At 47.0% G+C, this 18609-nt stretch overlaps 1 protein-coding gene across 2 annotated transcripts in view; it reads right to left on the bottom strand.

Moving 5' to 3' along the window:
* The window catches only part of cass (apoptosis inhibitor cassowary), a 41694-nt gene that overhangs the window by 10697 nt on the left and 12388 nt on the right, over positions 1–18609 (bottom strand). For both annotated transcript variants that reach the window (XM_055074386.2, XM_055074387.2), the window contains exons 6-8: positions 16200–16384; positions 10542–10635; positions 4177–4302 (exon numbers count right to left, since the gene is read on the bottom strand). In XM_055074386.2, coding sequence (XP_054930361.1) covers positions 4177–4302; positions 10542–10635; positions 16200–16384 — 405 coding nt within the window. The remainder of the gene's footprint in view (positions 1–4176; positions 4303–10541; positions 10636–16199; positions 16385–18609) is intronic.

Genomic DNA, 18609 nt, shown 5'->3' with positions numbered 1-18609 from the left:
CTTTTCGCTATCCTGCGTGTTTGTTCGCTTTTCGGAAGGGTTTTTCAACATTTTTGAGAGTTTTACAGTGTATGCAACACTCATGGGGGAGGGGGTTGATAGTTGATGGAAGCGCCGCTGTTCTCATTTGCGGCGGCACCCTCAGAACGGCGGCGCTTGCGGGGAGTATCGGTAGTTCATGGAAGAGCAGACACCGCTCGCGGGTTTCTCTTTCTCTGTTGAAAGGCATTGGCCATTGGTTTCACGCGTACCACTTGACTGCCGGCTATGTGCTACTTCTATGCTTCCCCAGTCATCAGGAGTGCTCCAGGCCCACTAATCGTTTGGCACTCGTTCACACCAGCGTTCAAGAGGGCTGCCATCCTATATGCCGAAGAAACAAATCACTGCGCAGCGGGCCGCGATTTCGATGTTTCTGAACGGGTGGTGCGAGAGTGGCGACTGCAGCGAAGCAAAATTTTCACCTGTAACGGCAAGTGAGAAATTTCCCACGTGCCGAAGTCTGGACACTTTCCGGAGCTCTAGGCTAAGCTTGCGGCGTACGTCGCTGAAATGCGTGATCGGTCCCTGCCAGTGAACTGCGACATGCTCATGAAACAAGCCCGGACCTTCACCTTAATTTTAAGGACCTGCTCCGTCGTGAGTACGAGTGGCTGGCGGTAGAATACCACGAAATTATGCCAACCGGACCTGTCAAAAGAGCCTCCCTGACGGCTGCGTGTGGTTGGGTGCATTCGGCGTGGGCTGCTGTTCTACAAGATGTCCTGCTGTGGTCGTTTGCCAAATGTGAAATTTCGCTGGACCACAACGCGCTGTGGGACCGCAGCAACGATGATGATGGCAGCACTAGTGAGGACGAGTAGTCCAGTGACCATGTCAGCTACTAATAAATTTTCGTTATCGAATGCGCCCTCGGTTATGCTTTCGCTTTTTTTTTCTCCTGTCACGCGATATGGGGGGGTCGACTTACAATCGCGTAAATACGGTAGGTTACACCAGCGCCTGGTTACACATACGATGTGGAGGTATGCACATGGAGGAAGCTACGGCCGCTAGGATAGATGCGCGTACGAGGCAGCTATTTTTCGAATGCCGATGGCAATATGGTAACGCGGATTTACGGTCGCACTCGATTCTAACGCGCATGCAATTTTTGGACCCGTTTTATCGGGAAAAAAGGTGAGCGTTAGATTCGAGTAAATACGCTATTTAATATGAACATGCCGAGCTCACTCTATGTTACCATTGCTGTAGCCTCGCCACTATAGCCCAGACCACATGCACGCTTGCGGGCGCGCGCAAGCTCGTGTCTGCGCGCCCATGCATGCGCGAACAGTGTGGCATGGCTCACATGTGTCGAAACGTGGCAAAATCTCGGCGAACAGCTCCTCTCTGTTATCGCGTGCTTGTTTTCCTTATCGCTGTCATCTCGTTGCGGGACATGCAGAAAGTGTCCCCTTTGGCCCCCTCCAATGACGGACTTTTTTCTGATCGATGCTGAAGTCCACACCCGGCTTGAATGTTTGACGATGCCTCCGTGGCTAGCACAATTTTTCATTTGAAAGCGGCACTATAGTGGCATCGCCTGTTTGATGCCATTACGATAACGCCACGCTATGGGCCACACCACATGCCAATACGACACAGGTCAAAATAGCGACATTGCTAGTGTACTTCAGTTGGCTACTGGCGCGGTTAATAGCGGCTGCGATACTGACTTTTCGAGATGGCACTGGCTATGCACCATATTTATCATTTTAAATTACAACCTGGCACGTTCTTTAAAATCCTCGAATCTAAGCCGACCCTAGAGTTTGGCATATGATTATATGAAAAAAAAAAAAAAACTATCGGCTTAGATTTGAATAAATACGGTAGGTATGGGGTGTGTCTGGTGCTAGTAATGTGAAATCTCACAGAAGTGACTCGTATCTTCAAAGGGGGTCGACCGAGAATACTGCCCCGGGAATGTCACAGAGCAGCCCCCCCACTCCTAGCAAACAGAGAGTCCAACTAGCCCAACAAAAAGTGCTGCTTAAGGGGGGACATGGGTTGTGGAGATTATTACCTGCACCTTATGGCCAAATCTGATGAAAATATACAAGCTTACTTAGTTTTTCGTGCTGATTTCAAATATGCAATAATCTTTCTTGTAGGTTCATTAGTTCAGGAGACTGACGGTGCTGCCACTCTATTGTTTCCGGAGACAATGGAAAAAAAACTGCTGAGCAGAAATTGAATATTATTGCATAGCTAGATACTATAATGTGCAATAACTGCAATGCTGCAAAAAAGTTTTCAAATGAAATTTTAATTAGCCATTCTGCAGGTGATCAAAATTCTTTCCTTGACCTAAGGCTACCACACCAAAAGAAAATTCATAAAATGGAAATATACATACGCACAAATTTGAAATTCTGCTCTCAGCACTTTGTAATATGTAGATTAGGCTTTCTGCTAAAGAAAGAATTAGTGCTCTAGCTGTTCTAGATCATGAGATATCACTTCGACAGTCTAGTGAAGTGACCCAAAAACATGTTTTGAGAAAAGTGAGAAAACGTGCAAAACCCTACTTTATTTACAAATTTACAGCTGTAACAGCTCAGTAGGCACCAGGCATGTAGTCCTGCTGACTCCCAGCTCCGGTGTGCCGCTTTTTGAGGGACTGGCGCAAATTTTGTGATGCTTTGCATTTCTTGGCTGATGCTGTCATTTGACGCCTATATTTCTCGGCCATGAGGGTGCGACTTTGCTCGCTCGGATTTAGACATAGTTCTTTCATTATGTCCTTTGAGGCCCTTGCCCTTGCACACAGCGATGTTCCCAGTATGGCCCACGTTCAGTTCGGCGTAAAGTTCGCGAACCGACCGCGCGCAGTCGCTCGTCAGATTACGCGACGCGCGATCGGCCGCTGGCGTCAACTTCGTCTTCACGTAGCTCTGGCACGTTTTCGTGTGAAGAGCCCGACGGCTGATGCCCATCAACGAGACAAACGTCATTGAGCGCGGTCTGTCGGTTCTCCGCTGCCTGCATGGCACGCGTAGCCAAAACGTTCACAGCAAAGGGTTTCATTCGTTCAGCACTGTGAACGCGCGGCGAGCTCCACACCGACGCAATCTCTCCACAATTTGCGCACATAAAACGCAGCTTCACAGCGAGTCCATATTCCCGCTCGTCTCGGACGATTTATAAGGCACCACTGCAGATGTTGCAGTTCGCAAATGTTAATAATGTGTTCACGGCACTCAAATCCACAATCGTAAACGTAGTCCCATCAGGCGGGCGAAGTGCATCGTCGGTGCTGTCACCCACACTCGCGTTTCCTCTCCGTCGCTGGAGCGGAAGACAACTCCGATAGCTTTGCTTTGGCTTTCGCTTCCTCCTCCTCCCGCTTGGAGGGTTGCCGGTAGATCGTATCTTGCCGTACGCGAGCGCTGGGTCGAAGGGTCAACGGCTGGCGGACTTGTCACAGTATCCGCAGCAGCCGATGCGGTCGTTAGGCCTGCCGTTGCTGCATCGACGATTTCGGCATCGGTCGCTGAGGTTGTGGCGTCCTGAGCGTTTTGCAGTGTTGAGCAGCGTTTTTTGAAGTTTTCGATGAGTGTCCGTCCCACTTTTTGCGCACCAAACTTGTGCCGCGTTCGAAATTTGCGTTCCGTTTCAGATATCGCGTTGACACTGGGGCAAGATGGCGCATCTCAGTGCGCGGCTCCAAGCGCGGAGCAGACGATGGCCATGCAGTTCCGCCAATCGGGAGGCAAGCTCAAGTCACGTGCACCGAGTGACGAATAGGAGGGCGTTCTAGTACCTTTCTTTGCCGCGCATTTTATAAGTGGCCAATGGCTGAATGGGGCCCGTTCTGGCGGGAATTTGAAGGGAAAAGTCGGCTCTTTCAAATGAGACCAAGATGTCCGCGCTAGCACACGTGGAAGAGCAGGCGCGCGTTTCGGAAAATATGCCGTTTCAGCGCAAGTTCCGCCTGAAATTCAGCTAGTACATGTCGTATAAGGCGTCACTGCGGCTAAAATACTGATGTTATCGGTATGAAATTAACAATATAGATGCAATAATAGCTGTACATTCCAAAAATGCAAGAAAAAAAATCGAGTTTTTTTCGCGATTTTTGGTCGCCACAACCCGTGTCCCCCCTTAAACAGAGAGAAACTGGAGACATACATTTGTGGTGACAGGCTTCCACGAAAGCGTGATTGTCGACTTGAAAGAGGGGGGAACGTGAAACAGGTCCCGGATGAGAGCATTAATGTTGGACGTAGTCTTCAAGGCAGCAACCTTCAACTTGTTCTGCAGCAAGGGGGAAACAAAACAAAACGAGCAAAGGAATCAGATGAACCTCAGGGCAGAGATGTGCAACATTCCGTAACTCGTGCTTTAAACAAACATTACAATTGTTGACCCTTTGAGGCTTTTCGCTGCACATGTACGGCACCAGTCTTATGTTTGATACTTCACGCATTTGACACCAGTGCTTTCTGAGAGGTGCTCCCATCTCTATTGAGTTGCCTAATGTGATGTGATATTGTGTTTCCACTGACCGGTGTGCATAAGACTTGTTTACCTACCAGCGCTTCATCACACCACGTGTTCGCGCGCATGTTGTCTGCTACTTCTAAGGTGTTGAGCAAGACAAGAACAAGGTAAAAGCAGGAGCCATCGTTTCGAAAAGTGGACTTATCTTTTTCAAGGTGTGTGCATAGAGGAGATGCTATCAATTTTTTATGGTTGCCGCTATCGCATTGCTGGTAGCCCAGTGCTGCCAATGTTCAGATACTAATCAGTTTTCTTCTTCTTTGCCTTTGGTTGCAGTTCGCATATTCCCGTACGCTGGGATGCACACAGTTGTAATTTTGGTACCGCTGTGGCAACTGCTCTAGTGTTTCTTCGGACTTGTTTCTGACGCATTTGTTCTCCTGATAAAACAAGCTTTTGGGACAACGAATTGATAGCCATACATTTTGCTGGACATTTTTCTCTATTTCTTATTGTAAGTGTATGTGAGTGTACACTGTCGATGAAAGTAAAGCATTTTTGAGACAAAATATTGCCTGCAAAAAATTTGTGCTCTACTACTGGAAACTGCAATACAAAAAATTGGCCACACAGCACGGTTTTTGATAAAAAAAATGCGACCACTCAAAGGGCTAATCAGGACTTTTCCCCGACACCCACGTGGCCTCGACAGAGTCAATGCATGTAGTGAGTTGAAATTCTTGGCCCCATGCAAAATACTGTTAACGTTTAAAGCCCCACCTATACTTACTGCATATTGAATGCTGTATTTACTTGGAGATTTAAACGTAGAATGAAGGAACAGCCGGCAAGTCCAAAAAGCGATGCTGCAATAAGCAGCAACTCGGAAAGGAAAAGTAACTGCAGATGTTTGACAAAAGCCATATTGCTGCTATGCGAAGAAGCCCCACTTTGCAGCTCCCCCCCCCCCCCCCTCAGGTAGCTTTTCTGTGGCTCCATTTGCTGAAGAGCATTGTGCAATATGTGTGCCCTCCTCCCGCACAGTGGCTTGTGCTTGAAGAAATGAGGAGAGAAGTTTGCGTCACATCATGTGAAAACAACATCAAATTACGAAGTTTTGCATCCCAAAGCAACACATAGGCTGTGAGAAACACCTTAAGCTCTCTGGATTGATCTTGACCACCCGAGGTTCTTATAACGTGTACACCAAAAGCTCGTAAATTCATAACTCGTTAATTTGAAGTAGCCACCGTGGTGCGTCCAACAATATATTGAAAGCAATATGCAACAGATCCTGCTAATTCACACTGAAATCTGCACCGTCAACAATAATTCGAACTCCATGCTATCATGGATAGGGAGAGTGCTAGTGCATGGGAGCACGTTGGCGACACTGGCACCGCCACGCAGGCCACACAGCTTTGCTTTTTCTATCAGCGACAAGGACGATAACACTGTCGCCGCGCGTTGTGTTCTTTGTGTGCGAGTGAAAGCCTGCGAGGGTGACCTGGCAAATCTCTCGTGTCGTGCACGAGGCACGGGAGTGAGGCGAGCGAGGGAGGGAGGGGGGATGTTCTTTTCCGGCGGCTGCTGCTTACAGCGCGGCCATGCGGGCGCCGTATCTTGAAAGCAATCTGCGACGTGGCCAAAGTGCACGCCCGCGTGGCTCTCATCTTCAAGTGAACTGCAATGCACAGTGCCGGTAGCTTCGTATGCGATGTGCTATCTACGTTTCGTTCGCGTTGAGCTGTACGAAGGTCAATTCGCTTGCTGCTACTGCCGCGTTTCCTCCCTCCAACGTTTTTCAGCAAGTTTCCACGGTCATCGAGCGAGATGCATACATGCTTACCTGTGTGTGCATGACACCGTGCTTGTTAATTTGGTTAGTAAGCGAATGTTTACAAGTTTACACGGCCGATGAAACTACTATCCTTACTTTGTGAAGCTAACTACTAATTTGCTATCACAATTGATGCTTCACTTTTCTGGCGAAGCTGCGTCCTATTTCTTCTCCACGCCAGTCAGCTCGACGAACACGTGGATGGAGCAAGAGCAATCTCGATGTCAGGCACATCGGACCGCATTGGCCGCGTCCGGTTATGTTGGCTGCGCCAGTGCTTCGAAGTATAGATGTTGTTGTTGATGCCAACATGACATAGCGTGTGTGCACACGTGGCCATGCCATGTTGGACTATATACAAGATTTTTTCCTCTGACTTTCATCAGTTCGAATTTCGTATAATCTGAATTTTCGTAGCATCCCCGCGGAATTCAAATTAAGGAGCTTATACTGTACCTAAATCTAAGCACAGGAGCACCTTTTCCTTTTGTCCGTATTGGAATGCAGCCATGGAGGCTGGGTATTGGACCTATGATTTCCTGCTCAGAATCAGAATACCACAGCTACTGAAAAATTGTGGTGGGTCACACAAAAAGAGAGCTCTGCAGAGAACACAGTTCAGAGAACAGATGCAGTGCTAAGCTTGCTGTATTCTCAACTTCTTGCCTCTTACATGCACTCTAAGGGAGGGCACCTACAGTCCAGGAATAAAGTACCATATTTACTCGCATAATGATCACACCTTTCTGTCCCAAAAAAATTGATGCAAATTCAGGGGTGTGATCATTACGCGGGTTAAATTTCCTGCAAAAAGAAATAAATTTTTGTTAGGCCTGCATTTGCTGCGGAATGACAACAGGTCAACAAATAGGCGGCTTCCGCTGTATGTAGCGCGGGACACCAAAACAAAAATGGTGGGCGGCGGAGCAAGCCGAACACATTTTTTTTTTCTACTCGTGAGTACATTACGTGCATTGAAACAGTTTCTTCTGTATCAGTAAGGAATAATATCGTTAATATCGGCAAGTTTGCGGCAATAACGTAGCCATGTCCACTTTGAGGCGACAGAAACAGATGGGCGCGCTTAGCTGCAAGTGACATAGGAACACAAGGCGGGCAGGCTGCGGAAACTGCGGCATTTGTCTTCACTACTATCCTAATACAGCACGTTTCTGGTAAGGGTGTGCGAATATCTTAGCTGCGTTACAAGCGTCAGTGTATGAACAGGGTACACTTCTAACGTAGTGCAAACATGGCTGCTATCGTTGCCGCTCGCGATTTGTTGCGTGCCCATGAGCGCAGACTAGAAGGATCAAAAGGTGCCTTCTTTTGTTGTTGTTGACCACAACCATTATAAAGCCTACACATAATAAAGGCAAGTTTGGTTGTAGCTTCTTTTTCTTTTTTTGTCATGGAAGTGCGGAAAGGGATGAAAGGAATGAAATGGGGGCATCTGCTTAAGAATGTTTGGTGCGTGCAGACCGCTCGGCTTGTCTTGAAGAGTCGTTCGCGTAGAATTCGACAGATGGTAAGCGCGATCATTATTAGCTACACTTGGCACACGACATATCGCTGCGGCAAGTTTGGGGTGCGATCATTACACAGGAAATAAAAAAAAGCAAATTTTGACGACAAAATTCAGGGGTGCGATCATTATGCGAGTAAATACGGTACTAGTACACTTGACATGCTTCATCCCATCCTGCATCCAACCTTTATCAGTAGCTGGCTCACATACTACAATCACCGACCGATAACAAGGGATATGGAAAAGTTGGACAACCTCGCGACACTGCTACTGGTTATATAAACTTAAAATGCATAAGGACAATCGAAACTTCGGACTGCGCCAGTTCAGTAATTAAAACTGCGCCTGCACAACTGGCTGCTAATTTGGCCACAGAGTCAATCAGAAAGAGTGATATTTTTGTTTGTATACACTGCCTATGGTGTACGTTGCAGCATGGTTGCCGGCCATGCTGCTGGCGCCTTCTCAAAACCGAAACTAGCAAGACCTAGTCCCTCCAGTAAGTCATCCGTTGCACAGAACAAGCCAAGCCAAGCAGCTGTGCTCTAAAGGCTGCATCTGCGATTTGTCGTGCCAGTTCCACGTGTCCAGCAATTGCTTATTTACGTCAATGACACGGTCCTGTGCGACCCTGTGTCATCGAGCAGAAGCTTGATGACGCTTGCTTCATTCGCGATGTATGCACCGATGACGGTGGTGATAAGCGAGGGAAGTGCAGAGAAACGACTGTCGAACCTGCAATCATTCGGCTATTGCAACACAGATAACTTTGTCATGTTAACAGGGGTTCGGTGCACGAGATTCCAGGCAAATGTATGTGCGCGCAGAAATGGATTGACAAGGTTTTTGGCCACTTGTGAAATACTTGATTGTTATAAAATCCGATATTTGAGTTTCCAATTATTCGAACTTTTAGACGGTTCCCATCAAGTCCAACTTATTGATCGGCCACTGTAGACCAGTCTTCCCTCTTCTCGTTCCGGCTTTGTAGAACAACTCCGTAAGGTGCCAGGTGAAACCTAGTACCGTATTTACTCGCGTAATGAACCCACTCGCGTAATGAACCCACCCCCCACTTTTGTCGTCGAAAATTGAATTTTTTTTTTTTTACGTCGCGTAAATAACGCGCACCCGCCCGCAGGGTCGGTGTTCAGCATGTTCGCGTTATCTCGGCTCAATTGGCCGGCGCTGTCGACTGTCGACGATCATAAAATTGTCTGATCGCGCAGTGATAAAATAAACATCATTTGAAGCCAACGATGCTGAACACCGGCGACGCGAACGCGGGTGACGCGGGCGTCGACTGCACGCTTTCGTTGATCGTTCATTGACCTTGCATGATTCGTTGGTGGATGCGCAAAGGGCTTTACTGGGGCGTCCTCTTTGAAATGGGGTGACGGCAGTTTCCACCACGCTCGGCTATTTTCTTTGTATTTCTCGAACCAATTTGTCAAACTTCTCTAGATTCTTTTTTTTTACAATGATGATGATGATGATGCAGGTTGCCGAGTGCCATCTATTAAATGCAAAGCAAACCTCTGCTTATAGCGCCATGCATGCGCGGCGGCGGCAGAACGAAGTAAAGACAACGCACTTGGACAGCGTCGGTCGCCATTTCGCCAGTCCTATTTTGTTGCTGTTTAAGTGCTTCGCTACGACCTTTGCATTATTTCGTGCGTGCTGTGCATTTTCTGCGCGTTGTGCGATGGGGCGTTACGCTAGCTACACGGCCGGTTTTAAGCTCAAAGTCGTGGAGCATGCTTTGGAGCATGGCAATCGCGCGGCTGGACGGCATTTTAGTGTAGACCCCGTGCGTGTGCGCTACTGGAGGAATCAACAAGAGGAACTCAGAGCGACGAAGAAAGATCGCCGGGCCTTTCGCGGGCCGAAGCAGGGCAAGTTTCCTCGCGTCGAGGAAGAAGTTCTGAGCTATGTGAAGAGGCTCCGCAACGAAGGATGTGCCGTATCCCACGAGCTGATACAGAATCACGCGCGGGCCACTGCAAGAAGTCACGGCATTGCCGCGAGTGAATTTAAGGCGAGCAGTGGTTGGACGACTCGTTTCATGCGCTGGAACGTGTTGTGCCTCAGTGCAAGCGATATGAGTGGAAGCGTGGATTCAGATAGCGAGCCCGAGTGAGACAGACCATAAGCAGCCAGCAGCATGAAAATAAAAATGAATTTTTAATTCACATTCATCGTGTACGTGTTTTTACTATAAAGGTAAGGTTGGGATTGCGATTTTCCTATCTTCATTGTGACATGAAATTTCGACCTAAAAAATATCTAAATTTTTTTTCCCCGCGTAATGAACCCTCCCCCCAAATTTATGTCAACTTATCTGGAAAAAAGGTGGGTTCATTACGCGAGTAAATACGGTAAGAACCAACCAAGTTCTGAAAACCAAGAGCTCTAGCATGAGAGATAATATTACAATAAAGCTTCACTTTTGTATTCTTGATAAGAATAGCATAGAATAAGGCATAAGGCATCGCTACAAAATAGCGGCCCTTGTTTATATGTTTGGCATTGCTTCCACACAAAAGCAAAAATGCTGGTCATCAACTTAAAAAAAAAAAAAAAAGACAAGAAAAAAAAGACAAGAAAAAAAAGAGCACCACCTTCCAGACTCAAAAAAGTGGCTCATCCTTATATGTACTGTACATCTGAAATGTGGCCACGTACCTCATCTGACTTCAACTCGGAGGGTTTTTTCCCTTGAAGCGCCAAGCGAAGTTTTTTTATGTAGCCTTGGACACCACGTGCAAGGTACTGCAACCTGAAACAAATGAAAAAAAAAAGAAAGCACAGCCAGATGTGAGAGAAAACAGAGAAATGAACTACATTCATTAGGTATGCTCTCTCATTAATGCAAGACAGATGATGATGTGGCTAACATTTGCTTTCTGTGACTGAAAGAATAATGGATGAACTCTCCTGTTCTTTGTTTGTATTGTCAATTAGCAAGACTGCTCAGTATAGGAATCTATGCCACACTTACAAACAAAATCCATGTTCCTCATACAGCAGCAGAATCTCGATGATACGAATCTCTTGGGACGGCACAAAAAAGTCATATTACTTGAAGTTCATATCAACCAAAAATATAAAGAAATCAGGAGACTTCCAACTTGGGCAAATTTTAGGTTTCATAATTTTTTTTTTCTACAATTTTCTTTTTCTGCCATGTGTCTGGAGCCACAGCGAGCAGACTTGTCACGGCACCCTGCGGCGGCCACGGTATCTACGCTACGTAGCAAAAGCAGCTACACGTAACTGCAGTGCGTTGCACGACAGGACTGGAGTGCGTGCTTGCGCTCATGTGTTTCAGTCTGGCTGTGCTACATGGTGCGGACCAGCTTTGTCCTGCATCAGCTTTACCAACGGATAGTAGCCACATTCAAATTGCATGTTTTGAAGCATTGTCAATAGCTCAATACGAAGTGATGTCTGCCAAGGTGTCTAGCCAGGAGCTGCCAGGGGTGAGTGCACACTGGCAAGCATACGTGTGGTCTGACCTTAAGTTTCGTGTGGTTTGAGGCTATCACTGAAATTAGCGAGTCCCAACAGCTACAACACTGATAAGCAGCATGTGCCAAGTTTCCTTCCTGCACGAGCGGGCACGGCTTAGCATGAGCCGACAATCTTCCGGAAGTACGTAATTGTTGTCAAAATTTGAAGCACAGATTTTTGCCTACTTCAGACTGTTTAGAAAGCGGTGTCAATAAATATACACACTAACAGCAGGAAGAACCGCACTGATCCAAACATGCTTCTTGACTGATGTCAGCCACAAGGCCAAACGCAGTGCTCTATGGAAATCTGCCTGCTGACGTCAAGACTGCTGCTGGCAGCCCCAGAATGAGTGAGGAGGCTTCTGTTGAAAAGCGCGTGCTTAAGGGGAGACGTGGGTCCCAAAACTAACTTTGTTAATTTTAGTGTGAACGGGATGATATTTAACAGTATTGTTCAGCTTTTTCTGCTGATTGCAAATATCTAATTAGATTTTGTATATCTTCATTAGAACAAATGATGCAAAGTATTTAATAAAAAAATTCAATCAATTTCTTGCGGGACTTTTCAAAAACTTAACGGGGGACACGGGGATCAGATCGCGAAAATCGCAAAAAAGATCGATTTTTGGCAACGACGCGTTTCGGTATCTGCAATGCCTAATCTACATTGTATCAAAATGGTTTGACTGAAAACGCGCTAAAAGTGCCCGAAAAAAATTAATTTATCAGTGCGTAGGGCGAGAAGACAGCTTTAAATCGCGTAAAATCACCGCAGTTCGCGGAGCCCTAACTCGTCTTTCCCGCCACCGAACGCCGCCATCTTGGTATCGTTCGAAAGCTCGGTTTCGCCATTCCGTTTCTGAATTCTTCGGTCGTCGCCATCTTGTAACAAACACACAAACACAAAAGAAGCGCGGGTCTGCTAGAGGCGGTCACACGGGCCCTGCGATGAAAGCGGGCCTCCGATTGGTTGCCGTACTGAAAGGCGTCTCGCCATTGGTTGCTGCTGCAGCAGCGGGCAAGCTGGCAACCACAGCGGACCGCAGTTGTCTGCTTTGAAAACCACGCCGGCGTCGTTCTTCGTTTGACACTCGCAGAATTCGGAATTATGAAAGCTCCCAGGTCAGTGATGGGTCGTCGCTCATTCGAAAAGAACTTTTAAATGAAGCATGCCTTCGGAAAATGGAAGCGCAAGCCTCCTACGGCGAGAAAAAGACGGCAGCCAGCGGGGGAAGCGGAGAACCCGACTGAACACGTGGATAACGTGCCGCGTTATCTTGCACCGTGCGATTCCAGCAGCGATGCCGACAATCGCCCTGTGACATCGACACTGATAACCAAGCCACCGGAAGACGTGCCCACGGAGGCTCTCGCACCTGTGCGTACGGCCGCGCGAGTCGGCAACCGAGATCGCGTTGTTGGAGGCGACGCGGGTCGAAGGTCTCCATCGCCGGCAGAGACGGCGTGGTGTTTCCGATGCATCGTGCGACAGGGACACGCAGCCTGCGAGTAAGCTTCAACCGTCGACGAGCTACATACTGTATGGTGACTCAAGGCTCACCAGACGAATCGTCGCACGATTCAGACGCGCCTCGAGCCGCGTTTTGTGTCAGCGGTGACTGCGGAAGCGCAGGCATGCAGTGTTCGCGACTCCCTTAGCGCAGTGTCCGCGACTGAGCGGAAGCAGCAATGCCAAGAACAAATTTCGGCCCCTTGTGACTGAATTCATTATCATGCCTGTTTCCGCGATGAACTCTTTGATCGCTAAAACTCTGAGCCCAAGATGCCAACAGCGTTCTGTGGGTGTGCAGTGCGATACCAGGCTCGGTCTGGCAGTGAAAATGGTGGTCATGCACTACTCCAGACGGCGCAAGAAAAGGATAAAGAACGCCTGAAGAAGGCATCCAAAGCCCACCAAACAATAAGGCAAAGGTGTAAGAAGATGCCTGACAGCAATGATTCAAAATATTACAGCCCTGGTGCTTTTTTAATAAATTTGCAGTGCTTTTAAAACTTTGCAGCCAGTTTTCTCAATTGCATTTTTTTGTCAATCACCTCGCTCGTGGAAAGCGTAGCACAACAATGGCTGGACCGATTTTGGCCCAGTTTGTTTTGCTGTGATCCACAAGCTGTGCTGCACTTAAAGACAGTCCTGAAATGTTTCTTTATCTTTCCATTATTTAACTATTTCACAATTACTACATGGCTCCATGCAGTGAAGCACAGTCATGTGCATGTTATGTTGAGCAAAAAATTATTAGCACACTAAAAAAAAATCGAACACTGTCTTGATGTAGATTAGACATCTGGGCAAACATGCAAAGTATTCCCAGCTCCCTATCATGTTTCGTTACTGTGCCAGGCTTTCCACAAGCAAGGAACTTATAAATTCTTATAAAACAAAAACTAATTAACATATCCTAATGAAATTTTAGATTTGTCTCTTTACTGCAATGTGCAGTGTGTGTGCCAAATTTCAGCCCTTTCTGTCAAGAAACAAAAAAGTTAATTCTGATCCCCTCCTCCCCCCTTAACTTTGTCAAAAGGAAAAACAAAGTATACGGCCAGAACGCCAGAGAGCAGCTCTAGCCGGTGATGCTATTTTTATTGTTCTCAGTGCAATTATAATGCAAAAATACCAGATGTAAACATAATTTCAATATTTTTGCTAATTTTCATTTGTATTTAGTGGCAAATAAAATTTAGCCGGCAACTTTAGAAATAAATAAATAGCATCACCGGCTAGATCCATTCGACACAAATATATTGATACCAAACATCTCGCTGGAACTTAGAAAGAACATATGAAGATCCCCTGTAAGGCAGTGTGCGGTGTCCAAAAAAATGAAGCTGAGAAAAACGAGTTTGAACTTTCAGTTCACTATAACTTTTAATGGACTAACAACATGGCAATATAAATTGCACCACCATGTAGCCCTGTCTTTCAGCAACAAGTTCATGACATATATATGGCCATTTTGCAAAAATAACATTGAGATATTGGTTGCAAAATCATGCATAGTCATTGAAAGCAATGCCAGAAAGCTAGCACCACGAGCTTCACATTCCTATTTTAATTCCTTGTTGTACAGAAGGCACACAAATGGCACCCCTATGCAAATAAAGTTGCGCAGAGTTCATGGCCACAACAAAATATGTCCTTTCCACAAAGTTTATGGCTACAACAAAAAATTTGGATCCAATCCCAGTGGTGGTCGCCATATTTCAATGGAGCTGAAATGCAAAAAAGTTCCTTTGCTTGTGTTGTAGCGCTTCCCAAGTGGTCAAAATTGGTCCAGGATCATATCACGGTTTTGGAACGTAAAATCCCAGAACTCAAATTAAAAAAAGAAATTATCTCTTGCACACTCACAATTGTGCATTCAGCAAAAGGTCACACCTATACCTATAAAAGCCCAGGACTGTAGGCAGAGTCTGTTGGTGGCTTGTGTCTCTTTGCAAGCTTGTTTATCAAAGCATTTCTGTTTGTGTGATCCTTGTTGGACATGTGAAGCCTCTGACGATCCTTTCGCGCATGCCACACGTGGAGCACTCCAGCACAAGCTTGGCACAGAGCCCGTACTCCTTCGCGGGGTCCTTCGAAAGCATCAGCGTTTTCTTGGCGCACACGGGACACGGCATAAGTCCAAAAAAGTCTTGCACCACGTATAAATCCACGATCGCAAGTTCCGTTCCGCTGTCGCTGACGTCCTCTTTCGTGTCAACACCCAGCAGCTCAAACTTTCGCTCCGTTGCAGACTGCGACGCCAGGCGCGTTTTCGCCTTATCGGCGATCGCTGCGCGCTTGCTTCTTTCTTCGGTCGTGAAGAAAACGGTATCTACGCGGTCTGCGCCAACACGCGAGGCATGGGTGGACGAAGTGTTGATGCTAGATGTTGAGCGACCAGCCTGTCGGGAACACGGGAATCGGCACTCAAACGGAGCCGGACCAATAGGAGCGAGGCGCGCGGGGGGCGTGCGTGCTTTGGCCAATCAGCGGCACGGGCGCATCCTTCAGAAATGACGCGATAGCGTCGGTTCCTCCTCACCTACGTCATATTGAACCGGCGCAAAATACGCACAAAGAAAACAGCTTCCAAACAAGCTCAAAATGGCGCCCGCCGGCCAACGCGTTCGCAAATGACGATGGGGCGAAGTTCGAACATTTCTGGCGATTTGTTGCTAATTCCGCGGCCACTCTGGCCCGTATAAGTGTTTGTTTTTATTATTTTCCGATTAAATTTAGGTTTTAGATTTCACGGAGGGATTCTTGAATGTATAAACGTAGCGAAAACGCACTTTTCCGAAAATCGACTTTTTTGCGATTTTTTGACATTTCAAGACCCGCGTCTCCCCTTAAAGAAAAGAAAACACACACACACACACAACGCAGCAGCAGCAATTGTGTGCTTTGCTTGTGTTCCCCCTGTGTTGCACACGAGTGCAAAATTTTGATGAGAGGCTCACAGCAGCGAATGCTATCCGCAGAATGCTTTTTTCCACCATGCCGGAAAAGGGGTTCGGCTATAAAGGCTCAAACTAGTGAGAGTACAGCGGACAGATTGGTGTACAGTATTTACTAGATTCTAACGCGCCCTTGATTGTGATGTGCACCCATTTTACAGTACCGCGCACCTCATTCTGCGGCGATGCGTGGCAATGCATTGCACAGAACTATTCCCAGTGACTCACAGAATGTGCACAAATGAGCGAAACGTGAAATTTTGCACAGAAGCTGCTCTACAACAACACTATGTGAAACCAGGGTTTGCACGAGGTCCTAAATGGCAGTGCAGTTGGCCTTTAAGGCCAAGTCTGCGTGACCTACCTGAGTTTGAAGTCCCGGAGCCGTTCAGCCGATTCGTCGGCAGTGAGGAACTGCGGGTTGCGCTTTGCCAGCTGGTGGAAGCCGTACATGAGGCACTCCACGTGGCTGAGCTGCAGCTCGGGCTCAGCCTGCTGGTCTGACGTATTCTCAGTCTCCTCCCCGGCCGGAGGTAGTGGCATGAGCTCCTGTTAAGGGGAGACGCGGGTCTTGAAATGTCAAAAAATCGCAAAAAAGTCGATTTTCGGAAAAGTGCATTTTCGCTACGTTTATACATTCAAGAATCCCTCCGCGAAATCTAGAACCTAAATTTAATCGGAAAATAATAAAAAAACACAGTTATACGGGCCAGGGTGGCCGCGGAATTAGCAAAAATTGCCAAAAATGTTCGAACTTCGCGCCGTCGTCATTTGCGAACGCGTTGGCCGGCGGGCGCCATCTTGAGCTTGTTTGGAAGCTGCTTTCTTTGTGCGTATTTTGCGCCGGTTCAATATGGCGTAGGTGAGGAGGAACCGACGCTATCGCGTCATTTCTGAAGGATGCGCCCGTGCCGCTGATTGGCCAAAGCACGCACGCCCCCCGCGCGCCTCGCTCCTATTGGTCTGGCGCCGTTTGAGTGCCGATTCCCGCGTTCCCGACAGGCTGGTCGCTCTCGTGCGCGCTGCGTGTTTGTGTGGTTTCATCGCGCCGCTGTGAACGTTCGGCCGCTCGCTGCTCTACAACGTTCGATAAAGTGTCTTTTTCGCTGCCCGAATGGCTGGAGGACACCGTCGTATGAAAACTACTACGCGTCAAGTGTTCGGCAAGGCGCGAAGGCGGCCGTGGAATGCGCGACAGAAGACGGATAAGCCTGCCGTGTACCCGGAGTTGCCGGCTGCTGGTCTGCCTGAAGATTCTGCCGGATTGAGTTCCGAGCTGCAACCCAGTACGTCTAGCATCAACACTTCGTCTACCCACGCCTCGCGTGTTGGCGCAGACCGTGTAGATACGTTTTCTTCACGACCGAAGAAAGAAGCAAGCACGCAGCGATCGCCGATAAGGCGCTAACGCGCCTGGCGTCTCAGTCTGCAACGGAGCGAAAGTTTGAGCTGCTGGGTGTTGACACGAAAGAGGACGTCAGCGACAGCGGAACGGAACTTGCGATCTTGGATTTATCCGTGGTGCAAGACTTTTTTGGACTTATGCCGTGTCCCGTGTGCGCCAAGAAAACGCTGATGCTTTCGAAGGACCCCGCCAAGGAGTACGGGCTCTGTGCCAAGCTTGTGCTGGAGTGCTCCACGTGTGGCATGCGCGAAAGGATCGTCGGAGGCTTCACATGTCCAACAAGGATCACACAAACAGAAATGCTTTGATAAACAAGCTTGCAAAGAGGCACAAGCCACCAACAGACTCTGCCTACAGTCCTGGGCTTTTATAGGTATAGGTGTGACCTTTTGCTGAATGCACAATTGTGAGTGTGTGCAAGAGATAATTTTTTTTTTTTAATTTGAGTTCTGGGATTTTACGTTCCAAAACCATGATATGATCCTGGACCAATTTTGACCACTTGGGAAGCGCTACAACACAAGCACAGGAACTTTTTTGCATTTCAGCTCCATTGAAATATGGTGACCACCACTGGGATTTGATTAAAATTTTTTGTTGTAGCCATAAACTTTGTGCAAAGGACATATTTTGTTGTGGCCATGAACTTTGCGCAACTTTATTTGCATAGGGATGCCATTTGTGTGCCTTCTGTACAACAAGAAACTAAAATAGGAATGTGAAGCTCGTGGTGCTAGCTTTCTGGCATTGCTTTCAGTGACTATGCATGATATTGCAACCAATATCTCAATGTTATTTTTGCAAAATGGCCATATATATGTCATGAACTTGTTGCTGAAAGACAGAGCTACATGGTGGTGCAATTTATATTGCCATATTGTTAGTCCATTAAAAGTTATAGTGAACTGAAAGTTCAAACTCGTTTTTCTCAGCTTCATTTTTTTTGACACCGCACACTGCCTTACAGGGGATCTTCATATGTTCTTTCTAAGTACCAGCAAAATGTTTGGTATCAATATATTTGTGTCGAATCGATCTAGCCGGTGATGCTATTTATTTATTTCTAAAGTTGCCGGCTAAATTTTAATTGCCACTAAATACAAATGAAAATTAGCAAAGATATTGAAATTATGTTTACATCAGGTATTTTTGCATTATAATTGCACTGAGAACAATAAAAATAGCATCACCGGCTAGAGCTACTCTCTGGCGTTCTCGCCGTATACTTTGTTTTTCCTCTTGACAAAGTTAAGTTTTTGAAAAGTCCCGTAAGAAATTGATTGAATTTCTGTATTAAAAAATTTGCATCATTTGTTCTAATGAAGATATACAAAATCTAATTAGATATTTGCAATCAGCAGAAAAGGCT

This window comes from Dermacentor andersoni, chromosome 4, assembly GCF_023375885.2.
Source record: "Dermacentor andersoni chromosome 4, qqDerAnde1_hic_scaffold, whole genome shotgun sequence".
Classification (NCBI taxonomy): Eukaryota; Metazoa; Arthropoda; class Arachnida; order Ixodida; family Ixodidae; genus Dermacentor; species Dermacentor andersoni.
The sequence above is the reverse complement of the archived record's forward strand: the minus strand, read 5'-3'. Positions and strand labels throughout refer to the sequence as shown.